A 17,009-nucleotide genomic window follows, 5' to 3' on the forward strand; every position below is an offset into this window, starting at 1 on the left:
TCCACTTCTGCTTCTTACTTAGATATTTTATTGAAAGTAGACATTAACGGCAAACTAACCATTCAACTGTATGACAAACGGGATGATTTCAGCTTCTTCATCGTCAACTTCCCATATTTATGTAGCAATATTCCATCATCACCTGCATATGGTGTTTATATCTCTCAACTGATTCGATACAAAAGATCTGCGTATAGTCAGTTATCAAGGCAAGCTACCGACAAACAAGTTGATGGTACAGGGGTTGCAACAGTCTTGATTGAAGTCAGCATTTCGCAAATTCTATAGTCGTTATAGCGATCTAGTGCGTCAATGCGGCCTATCATTGGGTCAAATGATGTCTAACATGTTTCATACCGATTGTTAGGCTGTTCTTGGCACACTGATTTTGACTACGGGTGACTCCGTTTACCTGGTCAGGATATAGGGCCCACGGCGGGTGTGAGCAGTCGACAGGGGATGCTTACTCTTCCTAGGCACCTGATTCCACCTCTGGTGTGTCCAGGAGTCCGTGTTTGCCCAAATCTCTATTTTGTATTGCTTATAGGAGTTATGAGATTACTGTTCGTTATCTTCACATTTCCTATTGCAAATGAAACTAGTTCTAATTGTAACGGGGACCGTTACATATGTTCCCCAAACTTCCCCCAATTAAAAAGCGATGTCCTTGTGAATCTATAGCAAAAAATCATTTTATTTTAGCCTTTAATTACATGTAGTACGTTCAGTATGGTCATTTCAGTACCAAAAAAATGAAAGAAAGCGTTGCACGCGCATACACGCGCACGCGTGTATTATTCCGAATTTTGGTTGATGTCGTTCAACAGGCATGTGTATCATATACCCACAGTGTGAATTTCATAACGTTTCCACCAAATATAAGGAAGTTATAGCGATTTTAAAATCGTCCAATCAGAATTCAGCACACGTGCATGCACGTGCTGAGCAGTAATTCTAACCACAGCAATTTGTAAGGAGTACCAAGACACATCTAAACCATTAATATCAATAGAATTTGATGAAAAACAAAAACGTTATTGTCCTTTAAAAACTGAACATTTGAAAAACATTGCACGCGCATGCACGTGTTAGTTGGCCTTTTTTATTACACCAATATATAGATACACGTATTGTCTACATATGCTGTGAATATCATCTCATTCGCTTCGTAAATAAGATAGTTACAGACGTTTTAGTACTATCCAATCAAAATGAAGCGCACGTGCATGCGCGTGCAAATTGGTAATTTTGACCATGAAAATCAGTTAAGGGTCTCAATATCTACCTATGATATGAATATCAAGCCATTTCAATGAACAACAAAAAAGTTAGACTGATTCCAAAGTTAGTGTACAAATTTTGTAATGCACGTGCACGCGCATGCGTGCGCGTGAAGACAAAATAACTATCATTTTTCATATCTACAAATGATATACTATCATCCTATTTAGGTTTCATATCGATCCCTTTAATATTCTGATTTTCCATTTTTTGTACCAAAATTGCAGTGCGCGTGCGCGCGCGTGCATGCACGTGCAAACAAAATGACTATCACTATGCACATCTACAAACGCTATACTATTATCCTGGAAAGTTTCATATCGATCCCTTTTGTAGTTTTTGAGAACACTACCGGACAAAAAAGTACCGGAGAAAAAGAATAATAAAAATAATAATAACTAGTTTTAATTGTAACGGGGACCGTTACAGATGTTCCCCAAACCTCCCCCAATTAAAAAGTGATGTCCTTGTGAATCTATAGGAAAAAATCATTTTATTTTAGCCTTTAATTACATGTAGTACGTTCAATATGGTCATTTCAGTACCAAGAAATGAAAGAAAGCGTTGCACGTGCATACACGCGCACGCGTGTATGATTCCGAATTTTTGTTGATGTCGTTCAACAGGCATTTGTATCATATACCCACAGTATGAATTTCATAACGTTTCCACCAAATATAAGGAAGTTATAGCGATTTTAAAATCGTCCAATCAGAAATCAGGACACGTGCATGCACGTGCTGAGCAGTAATTCTAACCACAGCAATTTGTAAGGAGTACCAAGATACATCTAAACCCCTAATATGAATAGAATTTGATGAAAAACAAAAACGTTATCGTGCTTTAAAAATTGAACATTTAAAAAACGTTGCACGCGCATGCGCGTATGCGTTGGCATTTTTTGTTACACCAACATATAGATACACATATTGTCTACGTATGCTGTGAATATCATCTCATTCACTTCATAAATAAGATAGTTACAAACGTTTTAGCATTATCCAATCAAAATGAAGCGCACGTGCATGCGCGTGCAAATTGGTAATTTTGACCATGTAAATCAGTTAAGGGTCTCAATATCTACCTATGATATGAATTTCAAGCCATTTCAATGAACAACAAAAAAGTTAGACTAATTCCAAAGTTAGCGTACAAATTTTGCAATGCGCGTGCACGCGCATGCGTGCGCGTACAGAAAAAAGAACTATTATTTTTCATATCTACAAATGATATCCTACCATCCTAATTAGGTTTCATATCGCTTCCTTCAATATTCTGATTTTCCATTTTTTGTACCAAAATTGCAATGCACGTGCGCGCGCGTGCATGCACGTGCAAACAAAATGACTATCACTATGCACATCTACAAACGCTATACTATCATCCTGGAAAGTTTCATATCGATCCCTTTTGTAGTTTCTGAGAACACTACCGGACAAAAAAGTACCGGAGAAAAAGAATAATAATAATAACTAGTTCTAATTGTAACGGGGACCGTTACATATGTTCCCCAAACCTCGCCCAATCAAAAAGTGATGTCCTTGTGAATCTATAGCAAAAAATCATTTTATTTTATCCTTTAATTACATGTAGTACGTTCAATATGGTCATTTTAGTACCAAAAAATAAAAGAAAGCGTTGCACGCGCATACACGCGCACGCGTGTATGATTCCGAATTTTTGTTGATGTCGTTCAACAGGCATGTGTATCATATACCCACAGTGTGAATTTCATAACGTTTCCACCAAATATAAGGAAGTTATAGCGATTTTAAAATCCTCCAATCAGAATTCAGCACACGTGCATGCACGTGCTGAGCAGTAATTCTAACCACAGCAATTTGTAAGGAGTACCAAGACACATCTAAAACATTAATATCAATAGAATTTGATGAAAAACAAAAACGTTCTCGTCCTTTAAAAATTGAACATTTAAAAAACATTGCACGCGCATGCGCGTGTGCGTTGGCATTTTTTTTGTTACACCAATATATAGATACTCATATTGTCTACGTATGCTGTGAATATCATCTCATTCGCTTCAATAATAAGATAGTTACAAACGTTTTAGTATTATCCAATCAAAATGAAGCGCACGTGCATGTGCGTGCAAATTGGTAATTTTGACCATGCAAATCAGTTAAGGGTCTCAATATCTACTTATGATATGAATATCAAGCCATTTGAATGAAGAACAAAAAAGTTAGACTGATTCCAAAGTTAGAGTACAAATTTTGTAATGCACGTGCACGCGCATGCATGCGCGTGCAGAAAAAATAAATATCATTTTTGATATCTACAAATGATATACTATCATCCTATTTAGGTTTCATATCGATCCCTTTAATATTCTGATTTTCCATTTTTTGTACCAAAATTGCAGTGCACGTGCGCGCGCGTGCATGCACGTGCAGACAAAATGACTATCACTATGCACATCTACAAATGCTATACTATCATCCTGGAAAGTTTCATATCGATCCCTTTTGTAGTTTCTGAGAACACTACCGGACAAAAAAGTACCGGAGAAAAAGAATAATAATAATAATAATAATAATAATAATAATAATAATAAGAAACAGAGTAAAAACAATATGTTCCCAAACTTTGTTTGGGGAACATAATAACTAGTTCTAATTGTAACGGGGACCGTTACATATGTTCCCCAAACCTCCCCCAATTAAAAAGTGATGTCCTTTTAAATCTATAGCAAAAAATCATTTTATTTTAGTCTTTAATTACATGTAGTACATTCAATATGGTCATTTCAGTACCAAGAAATGAAAGAAAGTGTTGCACGTGCATGCACGCGCACGCGTGTACGATTCCGAATTTTTGTTGATGTCGTTCAACAGGCATTTGTATCATATACCCACAGTATGAATTTCATAACGTTTCCACCAAATATAAGAAAGTTATAGCGATTTTAAAATCGTCCAATCAGAATTCAGCACACGTGCATACACGTGCTTAGCAGTAATTCTAACCACAGCAATTTGTAAGGAGTACCAAGACACATCTAAACCATTAATATCAATAGAATTTGATGAAAAACAAAAACCTTATCGTCCTTTAAAAATTGAACATTTAAAAAACGTTGCACGCGCATGCGCGTGTACGTTGGCATTTTTTTATTACACCAATATATAGATACACATATTGTCTACTTATGCTGTGAATATCATCTCATTCGCTTCATAAATAAGATAGTTACAAACATTTTAGTATTATCCAATCAAAATGAAGCGCACGTGCATGCGCGTGCAAATTGGATATTTTGACTATGTAAATCAGTTAAGGGTCTCAATATCTACCTATGATATGAATTTCAAGCCATTTCAATGAACAACAAAAAAGTTAGACTGATTCCAAAGTTAGTGTACAAATTTTGGAATGCGCGTGCACGCGCATGCGTGCGCGTGCTGACAAAATAACTATTATTTTTCATATGTACAAATGATATACTATCATCCTATTTAGGTTTTATATCGCTTCCTTCAATATTCTGATTTTCCATTTTTTGTACCAAAATTGCAATGCACGTGCGCGCGCGTGCATGCACGTGCAAACAAAATGACTATCACTATGCACATCTACAAACGCTATACTATCATCCTGGAAAGTTTCATATCGATCCCTTTTGTAGTTTCTGAGAACACTACCGGACAAAAAAGTACCGGAGAAAAAGAATAATAATAATAATAATAATAATAATAACTAGTTCTAATTGTAACGGGGACCGTTACAGATGTTCCCCAAACCTCCCCCAATTAAAAAGTGATGTCCTTGTGAATCTATAGGAAAAAATCATTTTATTTTAGCCTTTAATTACATGTAGTACGTTCAACATGGTCATTTCAGTACCAAGAAATGAAAGAAAGCGTTGCACGTGCATACACGCGCACGCGTGTATGATTCCGATTTTTTGTTGATGTCGTTCAACAGGCATTTGTATCATATACCCACAGTATGAATTTCATAACGTTTCCACCAAATATAAGGAAGTTATAGCGATTTTAAAATCGTCCAATCAGAAATCAGCACACGTGCATGCACGTGCTGAGCAGTAATTCTAACCACAGCAATTTGTAAGGAGTACCAAGATACATCTAAACCCCTAATATGAATAGAATTTGATGAAAAACAAAAACGTTATCGTCCTTTAAAAATTGAACATTTAAAAAACGTTACACGCGCATGCGCGTGTGCGTTGGCATTTTTTGTTACACCAACATATAGATACACATATTTTCTACATATGCTGTGAATATCATCTCATTCGCTTCATAAATAAGGTAGTTACAAACGTTTTAGCATTATCCAATCAAAATGAAGCGCACGTGCATGCGCGTGCAAATTGGTAATTTTGACCATGTAAATCAGTTAAGGGTCTCAATATCTACCTATGATATGAATTTCAAGCCATTTCAATGAACAACAAAAAAGTTAGACTGATTCCAAAGTTAGCGTACAAATTTTGTAATGCGCGTGCACGCGCATGCGTGCGCGTGCTGGCAAAATAACTATTATTTTTCATATGTACAAATGATATACTATCATCCTATTTAGGTTTTATATCGCTTCCTTCAATATTCTGATTTTCCATTTTTTGTACCAAAATTGCAATGCACGTGCGCGCGCGTGCATGCACGTGCAAACAAAATGACTATCACTATGCACATCTACAAACGCTATACTATCATCCTGGAAAGTTTCATATCGATCCCTTTTGTAGTTTCTGCGAACACTACCGGACAAAAAAGTACCGGAGAAAAAGAATAATAATAATAATAATAATAATAATAATAATAAGAAACAGAGTAAAAACAATATGTTCCCAAACTTTGTTTGGGGAACATAATAAGAAGAAGAAGAAGAAACAGAGTAAAAACAATATGTTCCCAAACTTTGTTTGGGGAACATAATAACTAGTTTTAATTGTAACGGGGACCGTTACAGATGTTCCCCAAACCTCCCCCAATTAAAAAGTGATGTTCTTGTGAATCTATAGGAAAAAATCATTTTATTTTAGCCTTTAATTACATGTAGTACGTTCAATATGGTCATTTCAGTACCAAAAAATGAAAGAAAGCGTTGCACGTGCATACACGCGCACGCGTGTATGATTCCGAATTTTTGTTGATGTCGTTCAACAGGCATTTGTATCATATACCCACAGTATGAATTTCATAACGTTTCCACCAAATATAAGGAAGTTATAGCGATTTTAAAATCGTCCAATCAGAAATCAGGACACGTACATGCACGTGCTGAGCAGTAATTCTAACCACAGCAATTTGTAAGGAGTACCAAGATACATCTAAACCCCTAATATGAATAGAATTTGATGAAAAACAAAAACGTTATCGTCCTTTAAAAATTGAACATTTAAAAAACGTTGCACGCGCATGCGCGTGTGCGTTGGCATTTTTTGTTACACCAACATATAGATACACATATTGTCTACGTATGCTGTGAATATCATCTCATTCGCTTCATAAATAAGATAGTTACAAACGTTTTAGCATTATCCAATCAAAATGAAGTGCACGTGCATGCGCGTGCAAATTGGTAATTTTGACCATGTAAATCAGTTAAGGGTCTCAATATCTACCTATGATATGAATTTCAAGCCATTTCAATGAACAACAAAAAAGTTAGACTGATTCCAAAGTTAGCGTACAAATTTTGTAATGCGCGTGCACGCGCATGCGTGCGCGTACAGAAAAAAGAACTGTTATTTTTCATATCTACAAATGATATCCTACCATCCTAATTAGGTTTCATATCGCTTCCTTCAATATTCTGATTTTCCATTTTTTGTACCAAAATTGCAATGCACGTGCGCGCGCGTGCATGCACGTGCAAACAAAATGACTATCACTATGCACATCTACAAACGCTATACTATCATCCTGGAAAGTTTCATATCGATCCCTTTTGTAGTTTCTGAGAACACTACCGGACAAAAAAGTACCGGAGAAAAAGAATAATAATAATAATAATAATAATAAGAAACAGAGTAAAAACAATATGTTCCCAAACTTTGTTTGGGGAACATAATAACTAGTTCTAATTGTAACGGGGACCGTTACAGATGTTCCCCAAACCTCCCCCAATTAAAAAGTGATGTCCTTGTGAATCTATAGGAAAAAATCATTTTATTTTAGCCTTTAATTACATGTAGTACATTCAATATGGTCATTTCAGTACCAAAAAATGAAAGAAAGCGTTGCACGTGCATACACGCGCACGCGTGTATGATTCCGAATTTTTGTTGATGTCGTTCAACAGGCATTTGTATCATATACCCACAGTATGAATTTCATAACGTTTCCACCAAATATAAGGAAGTTATTGCGATTTTAAAATCGTCCAATCAGAAATCAGCACACGTGCATGCACGTGCTGAGCAGTCATTCTAACCACAGCAATTTGTAAGGAGTACCAAGATACATCTAAACCCCTAATATCAATAGAATTTGATGAAAAACAAAAACGTTATCGTCCTTTAAAAATTGAACATTTAAAAAACGTTGCACGCGCATGCGCGTGTGCGTTGGCATTTTTTGTTACACCAACATATAGATACACATATTGTCTACGTATGCTGTGAATATCATCTCATTCGCTTCATAAATAAGATAGTTACAAACGTTTTAGCATTATCCAATCAAAATGAAGCGCACGTGCATGCGCGTGCAAATTGGTAATTTTGACCATGTAAATCAGTTAAGGGTCTCAATATCTACCTATGATATGAATTTCAAGCCATTTCAATGAACAACAAAAAAGTTAGACTGATTCCAAAGTTAGCGTACAAATTTTGTAATGCGCGTGCACGCGCATGCGTGCGCGTGCTGGCAAAATAACTATTATTTTTCATATGTACAAATGATATACTATCATCCTATTTAGGTTTTATATCGCTTCCTTCAATATTCTGATTTTCCATTTTTTGTACCAAAATTGCAATGCACGTGCGCGCGCGTGCATGCACGTGCAAACAAAATGACTATCACTATGCACATCTACAAACGCTATACTATCATCCTGGAAAGTTTCATATCGATCCCTTTTGTAGTTTCTGAGAACACTACCGGACAAAAAAGTACCGGAGAAAAAGAATAATAATAATAACTAGTTCTAATTGTAACGGGGACCGTTACATATGTTCCCCAAACCTCCCCCAATTAAAAAGTGATGTCCTTTTAAATCTATAGCAAAAAATCATTTTATTTTAGTCTTTAATTACATGTAGTACATTCAATATGGTCATTTCAGTACCAAGAAATGAAAGAAAGCGTTGCACGTGCATGCACGCGCACGCGTGTACGATTCCGAATTTTTGTTGATGTCGTTCAACAAGCATTTGTATCATATACCCACAGTATGAATTTCATAACGTTTCCACCAAATATAAGAAAGTTATAGCGATTTTAAAATCGTCCAATCAGAATTCAGCACACGTGCATACACGTGCTGAGCAGTAATTCTAACCACAGTAATTTGTAAGGAGTACCAAGACACATCTAAACCATTAATATCAATAGAATTTGATGAAAAACAAAAACCTTATCGTCCTTTAAAAATTGAACATTTAAAAAACGTTGCACGCGCATGCGCGTGTACGTTGGCATTTTTTTATTACACCAATATATAGATACACATATTGTCTACTTATGCTGTGAATATCATCTCATTCGCTTCATAAATAAGATAGTTACAAACGTTTTAGTATTATCCAATCAAAATGAAGCGCACGTGCATGCGCGTGCAAATTGGTAATTTTGACCATGCAAATCAGTTAAGGGTCTCAATATCTACCTATGATATGAATTTCAAGCCATTTCAATGAACAACAAAAAAGTTAGACTGATTCCAAAGTTAGTGTACAAATTTTGGAATGCGCGTGCACGCGCATGCGTGCGCGTGCTGACAAAATAACTATTATTTTTCATATGTACAAATCATATACTATCATCCTAATTAGGTTTTATATCGCTTCCTTCAATATTCTGATTTTCCATTTTTTGTACCAAAATTGCAATGCACGTGCGCGCGCGTGCATGCACGTGCAGACAAAATGACTATGACTATGCACATCTACAAACGCTATACTATCATCCTGGAAAGTTTCATATCAATCCCTTTTGTAGTTTCTGAGAACACTACCGGACAAAAAAGTACCGGAGAAAAAGAATAATAATAATAATAATAATAATAATAATAATAATAAGAAACAGAGTAAAAACAATATGTTCCCAAACTTTGTTTGGGGAACATAATAATAAATAACTAGTTCTAATTGTAACGGGGACCGTTACAGATGTTCCCCAAACCTCCCCCAATTAAAAAGTGATGTCCTTGTGAATCTATAGGAAAAAATCATTTTATTTTAGCCTTTAATTACATGTAGTACGTTCAATATGGTCATTTCAGTACCAAGAAATGAAAGAAAGCGTTGCACGTGCATACACGCGCACGCGTGTATGATTTCGAATTTTTGTTGATGTCGTTCAACAGGCATTTGTATCATATACCCACAGTATGAATTTCATAACGTTTCCACCAAATATAAGGAAGTTATAGCGATTTTAAAATCGTCCAATCAGAAATCAGGACACGTGCATGCACGTGCTGAGCAGTAATTCTAACCACAGCAAATTGTAAGGAGTACCAAGATACATCTAAACCCCTAATATGAATAGAATTTGATGAAAAACAAAAACGTTATCGTCCTTTAAAAATTGAACATTTAAAAAACGTTGCACGCGCATGCGCGTGTGCGTTGGCATTTTTTGTTACACCAACATATAGATACACATATTGTCTACATATGCTGTGAATATCATCTCATTCGCTTCATAAATAAGATAGTTACAAACGTTTTAGCATTATCCAATCAAAATGAAGCGCACGTGCATGCGCGTGCAAATTGGTAATTTTGACCATGTAAATCAGTTAAGGGTCTCAATATCTACCTATGATATGAATTTCAAGCCATTTCAATGAACAACAAAAAAGTTAGACTGATTCCAAAGTTAGCGTACAAATTTTGTAATGCGCGTGCACGCGCATGCGTGCACGTGCTGACAAAATAAATATTATTTTTCATATGTACAAATGATATACTATCATCCTATTTAGGTTTTATATCGCTTCCTTCAATATTCTGATTTTCCATTTTTTGTACCAAAATTGCAATGCACGTGCGCGCGCGTGCATGTACGTGCAAACAAAATGACTATCACTATGCACATCTACAAACGCTATACTATCATCCTGGAAAGTTTCATATCGATCCCTTTTGTAGTTTCTGAGAACACTACCGGACAAAAAAGTACCGGAGAAAAAGAATAATAATAATAATAATAATAATAATAATAATAATAAGAAACAGAGTAAAAACAATATGTTCCCAAACTTTGTTTGGGGAACATAATAATAATAAGAAACAGAGTAAAAACAATATGTTCCCAAACTTTGTTTGGGGAACATAATAATAATAAGAAACAGAGTAAAAACAATATGTTCCCAAACTTTGTTTGGGGAACATAATAATAATAATAAGAAACAGAGTAAAAACAATATGTTCCCAAACTTTGTTTGGGGAACATAATGAGAGAATGATCTCCAGCACATAAATTTTATTTCACATCATTAGTAGGCATATGGGGATCTAATGTGACCAGTTCATATTTTTCGTAGACGGACTCAAAAATTCAATATTAGTTCTTTAAAATCTATAATAAATTCTCTAAATTCATGATATAATTCATAAAACTTCAAGATAAAACCCGAAAATTCAACTTGTCATTTGAAAAATAAAGGTAAATAATTGGCATAATTTTTGTGTTTGTATTGTACACTTATGTTTGTGTGTTTGTAGATTGCATGTTTGTAGATTGTGTGTTTGTAAATTTCGTGTTGGTAGATTGTTTGTAGATTGCATATTGGTAGATTGTGTGTTTGTAAATTTCGTGTTGGTAGATTGTTTGTAGATTGTGTGTTGGTAGATCGCGTGTTAGTAGATTGTGTGTTTGTAGATTGCGTGTTTGTAGATTGTTTGTTTGTAGATTGTGTGTTTGTAGATTGTGTGTTTGTAGATTGTTTGTTTGTAGATTGTTTGTTTGTAGATTGCGTGTTTGTAGATTGCCTGTTTGTAGATTGCGTGTTTGTAGATTGCGTGTTTGTAGATTGTTTGTTTGTAGATTGTGTGTTTGTAGATTGTGTGTTTGTAAATTGTTTGTTTGTAGATTGTGTGTTAGTAGATTGTGTGTTTGTAGATTGCGTGTTTGTAGATTGTTTGTTTGTAGATTGTGTGTTTGTAGATTGTGTGTTTGTAGATTGTGTGTTTGTAAATTGTTTGTTTGTAGATTGTGTGTTTGTAGATTGTGTGTTTGTAGATTGTGTGTTTGTAGATTGTTTGTTTGTAGATTGTTTGTTTGAAGATTGCGTGTTTGTAGATTGTTTGTTTGTAGATTGTTTGTTTGTAGATTGTTTGTTTGTAGATTGCGTGTTGGTAGATTGTGTGTTTGTAGATTGTGTGTTTGTAGATTGTTTGTTTGTAGATTGTTTGTTTGTAGATTGTGTGTTTGTAGATTGCGTGTTGGTGGATTACGTGTTTGTAGATTGCGTGTTTGTAGATTGTTTGTTTGTAGATTGTTTGTTTGTAGATTGTGTGTTTGTAAATTGCGTGTTGGTATATTGCGTGTTTGTAGATTTCGTGTTTGTAGATTGTTTGTTTGTAGATTGTGTGTTTGAAGATTGCGTGTTTGTAGATTGGTTGTTTGTAGATTGTTTGTTTGTAGATTGCGTGTTTGTAAATTGTTTGTTTGTATATTGTTTGTTTGTATTCGTGTGATTACTTGTGTGGTCTTTTGTTTACTTCCAAAATCGATCTTCATACACTATAAATATCCATATGTGTATTTTTTTCAGGGATCTGCTCTGCACTTCTGTTTCTAGTGATTGTGGTGATAGTGTTGGCTTTTATCTGTTTTAAAAGACGCAAGAAGACGCCTGTTCGTAGTGATTCACTGGAAATGAGGACATACTCCGACTCGTGTGAAGTAGAACATTGTGAAACACGGGAAGAGGTTTCGCCTCTGACATCTAAACACTGAAACATGACGGAACATCAACCGAATACCTTGACTAATTTATTTGTAATAATTGTCACAAAATTCTAGAATTTCATGTTTGAAAATAGCAACAACTACTACAACAAACAAAACAACAACACCCCACCCCTGAATTAGTGCTTTTTTGGTCTGTATTTACGTAGGATTTACACTCTTTTATTCTAACAGGAAGGGGAAGTGATCTCAAATTCTAACAGGAAGTGACCTATCGGAGGCATGGTGTTTAGGATGTGCAAAACAGTGTACAGACTGTCATACAGGATAAACTGGTAAAAAAGACCTGAACTGCGTTCAAGACCTTAGCGGTTAGCCTAGCTGCTTGGCTAGGTATCTAGGTTTATTGAACGCATTGTATGAATCAATGCTTGTTATCACTACGTAGGGCTAGCCTAGATGTAGCAACAACCACGCTCGCTAGGTGGCGCGTCATGTTTTATTTTTATTTCTACAGGAAAAGTGGGACGAGGTTCCACCCTATTTTTTACGGGCTAGTATGGATAAACCTAGAGCCTAGGAATGATGCGAAGTTGATCGTTCGGATCTAAAATAGCTATATTTAGCGTATCTCACGTGATTAGGCACATTCCAGAAAATCCCTTTGAGATTGAAGCGATTAATCAGAGCGAGTATATGTAAACATTGACTTAACGGTGAAATACGCAACAAAGAGTGACATATTAATACATTTTATGCATGAATAAATTATACTGAGGTCAAACATGGACGATAATTACCCGTGTTCATATAGTATTTGATTGATTTAGATATCCAGGGAAAGATAACTCCCATTATTAACGTACTCACAACGTACCGGTGGTATACATTAATACAATGTTTATACATTTCTGAATGATGAGTGAATCTTTATTTTCATCAGAATCTTTTCCATCACACTCACAGACCAGGTCCCCATACCCCTGCCATGTCAATCTGTGACTGATAGCAGTGCGGTATTTAATTTGATATAGTCTAGAGGAAATTCGAAATATGGTAGTGACATTTCTTCCTCACTGAATTTGCTGGATTTTTAGCGTTTAAAGAAAAGTGGGGTATGGACTGGGGGGTTAAAAATGCTATTTGCCAAATTTTCAACAATATTAATTACAAGGCAAGGCAAAAGGGGTCATAAGCTACAGATGATGCAATTTTCTTAATTAGTGACTTACTTACAGATAAATCAGGGACCTATATACTAGTTAGTATATAGGTCCCTGGATGAATAAAGTAACTTACAAATATTTTATTTATTTATTTATCTATCATTTCATTCCACTGTGTAGCCACTACGATCTTGAACACGGCCTTGATGTTCAGGATGAGTGAAGCAATGTACAGACATACAGGATAAGCTGTAAAACAAGACACGTAAAAGTCATGTTCTTGTTTGGTGGAAATGAAGAGGAGGAGCTAGTATCCTGCAGATAATTCTGACTACAGTTTACCTAGCTGTAGAGTTCTGACTACAGTTTACCCAGCTGTAGAATTCTGACCACAGTTTATCCAGCTGTAGAATTCTGACTACAGTTTACCCAGCTGTAGAATTCTGACTACAGTTTACCCAGCTGGGGAAACTTCTAGTTTGGAGTCTAGAAGTTAGTGAAAAGTCATGACTCATGAAATTGATTCGTACAGAATTTTCTACCCAGAGTTCCGAGCGCTACTCGCACTGTACAGCTGTACCTCTGTGGACATTTTCACAAGTCAAGGGTTATTGACTCGTTACCTTGCATTCAATAACCCTTGACTTGTGAAGATGTTCTGTCAACGGCTTTTTACAGAAATCTTGTAAAAGTTTCTAATATGCACATGCTCTTTATAATCTTGTTGATTTTATGTTTTAATCTTATTTTTATCGGGTTTTTTTTTAAATATGTAATATCGATGTTGATTTTGGCTTAAAATTTATATCATTGTGGTGAATATAATTATGGATATAAAAAAGGACAAAATGAGGAAAAGTAGTACTATAATCAATGATCGAGATATGCTAGCTATGAAAAGAAACGAATAACATAGTGCAATATTTTGGACACTTCAGAAAAAGTGAAGTTTGGTTTCAGGACTATTTTGACACAAGTCACAATTAGGATTTTCCCTAAGTCTTAAAAGTATCTATGAATAGACTGATATGGTAGGGAAAACTATATGATGTGGGGTGCTTTATTATCTCAAGACTGATCCTATTTTCATGTGTCAATCCATTTGAAATCATATTGCATTCAAAAATCTTTTCTGTAAATTATCTCACCTGAAGAGTGATAACCATTGCTTTGTAACAAATGAAATCAACAAAGGAAATCTTTTGAGCAAGTGATGTAAGAAAGCAGGATTAAATAATGAAACAAACACCTTCTCTGTAATATCTGGTGATTAATACCTCCATCCTGTGACTGTTATCAAAAATTGTGCATTAGCTCACCTGATTTTGACATTGCGCATAACCTACTGAAAAAAGTAAAACGAGTTTTATGACTGCTTTTAAAGCTGTAATCTATGAAGACAAGACAGAAGGAACATCAAGGCAAGGTAAAGGACCCCTAGAACTGAAAGTGTTAAATGATAGTTCTAGGGGTCCTCTACCGTGCCTTGATGTTCCTTCCGCCTTGTCTTCGCTTCGCTCGCTATTAGAGGTAAATTACTAAGCATTATCCGGACTGTGTGTCAAAGCATGAAATCTAGTGTTAAATCTGCAGGTATGATGTCAGAATCTTTTAAAAGTAACGTAGGACTATTACAAGGAGAAGTGTTATCCCATCCTTTTTTCGTTATATGTGAATGATTTTGAAGTAGAATTTTTAAAACATGATATCGTGTCATCACATTTGCGAGAACTAAACTTGTATGCTTTGATGTATGCAGATGATGTGGTCATTTTCCTGAAAGCGTACACGAGTTTCAAAATATGTTAGATGAGTTATATCAATATACAATTGACTGGGATCTTACAACTTTTTTTCTTACAGTTAATGTTGATAAAACAATTTTTTTTATTTTTTAGGAAGGGGGTAAAATCAGTTAAGAATTGATTGTATTATCGCTTTTATTCATCTTGCACTATCTTTATAAATTATATTAGCCTTAATTATCGATTATATTATTTTTAATTTACATTGTATGGGAGTGATGCAGGCCCGTGGAATCACACTGATCATATTTAGTCATTTTAGCTGATGTAATTATGTATGCATACATTGCAACCAAATACATAAAGGTCACCATGTTTTGTGCGACCTTTATGGCATACTATAAAACCTGGCCTGGCCCCATTGGCCTGGCCTGGCCTCAAAATTGGCCTGGCCCCAATTTTGGCCTCTAATTATGCTCCATCCCAAATTTTGGCCTGGCCTCAAAAGTTGGCCTGGCCTCAAATTTGGCCTCTAAAAAAATGTTTGGCCTCAACCAAAAAATTTTTTTTTTATTCAAAATTTTTATTGATTTGATTGATTTATTATTGGTTTTAGTTTTTCAAAGTCATAGCACATAAATGGTACGTTTCTGTTGTTTTGTAAATGTGCACTTTGAAATAATCATGAACTAACACCAATCTGATTGATTTTATTGAAAATCTATTGATCAGTTGATTGATTAAATGATTTTCGCCTTCCTAACATATGTACTAGTACACACCAAAAAAGTATACGGAAGTAATGAAATTATTGGCTTATTGATTTTTTTCACAATTATTATTGACTCCATTGTATTAATATTGGTTTTGATTTTTCAAAATTGTTGTACATAAATGATATGTTTGTGTTGTTTTGTAAATATGCACATTGAAAACTCTCATTTTACTAATGATCCACTTCACTTATTGATAATGAATTAAAAAAACAAATTCACACTAGTTTAATGATGAAACATCACACTTCACACACTGCAATGTAGTGTACCACCTTAATCACTCTCATTGATAAGAACAATGAGTTTGATATCTAGGTATAAAAATACTACCATAAATCATACAGATTGAAACTACAACTTTTGATGAATTAAGGATGTCCACATCTGTTTAAACTATTTGAAATAAACATGTAACACTAGTACTGCAGTGGGATATCAGATTATTTACAACATTAATTTAACACAGAGTTCTACAGCACGGGTCTTGACAGGAAGTCAAGGTTGAGGTTAATCTATGGTATAGGGTTTGAAATGTCACACAGCTCTGCACAGAACGTTTATTTTCATTAGTTATCAGAATGAAAAGATGATTTTGATGACAGTCTAAAAACATTAAGAACAAAATTAAAGCTGCACTTTGTGAATTTGTAGATGCATAAACTTTTTTTCTCCATTATAAGACAATATTATGAGCAGTACATGTATCTGATATTTGCTTAGATATAGCTGCTGCAGTGATTAGATAGAGATACAAACGAATTTTTTGTTAACTAATGCAGGTTTTGATATAAAATAAGAAAAGGGCTGATGGACAGATTGTAATTAGTTCTATTTTACTGTTGCTTTATAACAAAACCAGGAAAAAAAATCACAATTTTGAAAATTCAGACAGACAATTTTGTATACCTTATTTAGTTTAGGCACAATCATAAGATGAGTTACTAATTAAAATATTTCTGT

General features: G+C 34.9%; 1 protein-coding gene across 2 annotated transcripts in view; it reads left to right on the top strand.

Annotated features, from left to right (window-relative positions):
* The window catches only part of LOC125678275 (uncharacterized), a 31,982-nt gene extending 18,311 nt beyond the window's left edge, over positions 1–13,671 (top strand). For both annotated transcript variants that reach the window (XM_048916593.2, XM_048916594.2), the window contains one exon: positions 12,226–13,671. In XM_048916593.2, coding sequence (XP_048772550.1) covers positions 12,226–12,410 — 185 coding nt within the window. In that variant the 3' untranslated portion in view covers positions 12,411–13,671. The remainder of the gene's footprint in view (positions 1–12,225) is intronic.
* The last annotated feature ends 3,338 nt before the right edge of the window (positions 13,672–17,009 follow it).

This window comes from Ostrea edulis, chromosome 2 (assembly GCF_947568905.1).
Source record: "Ostrea edulis chromosome 2, xbOstEdul1.1, whole genome shotgun sequence".
Lineage (NCBI taxonomy): Eukaryota > Metazoa > Mollusca > Bivalvia > Ostreida > Ostreidae > Ostrea > Ostrea edulis.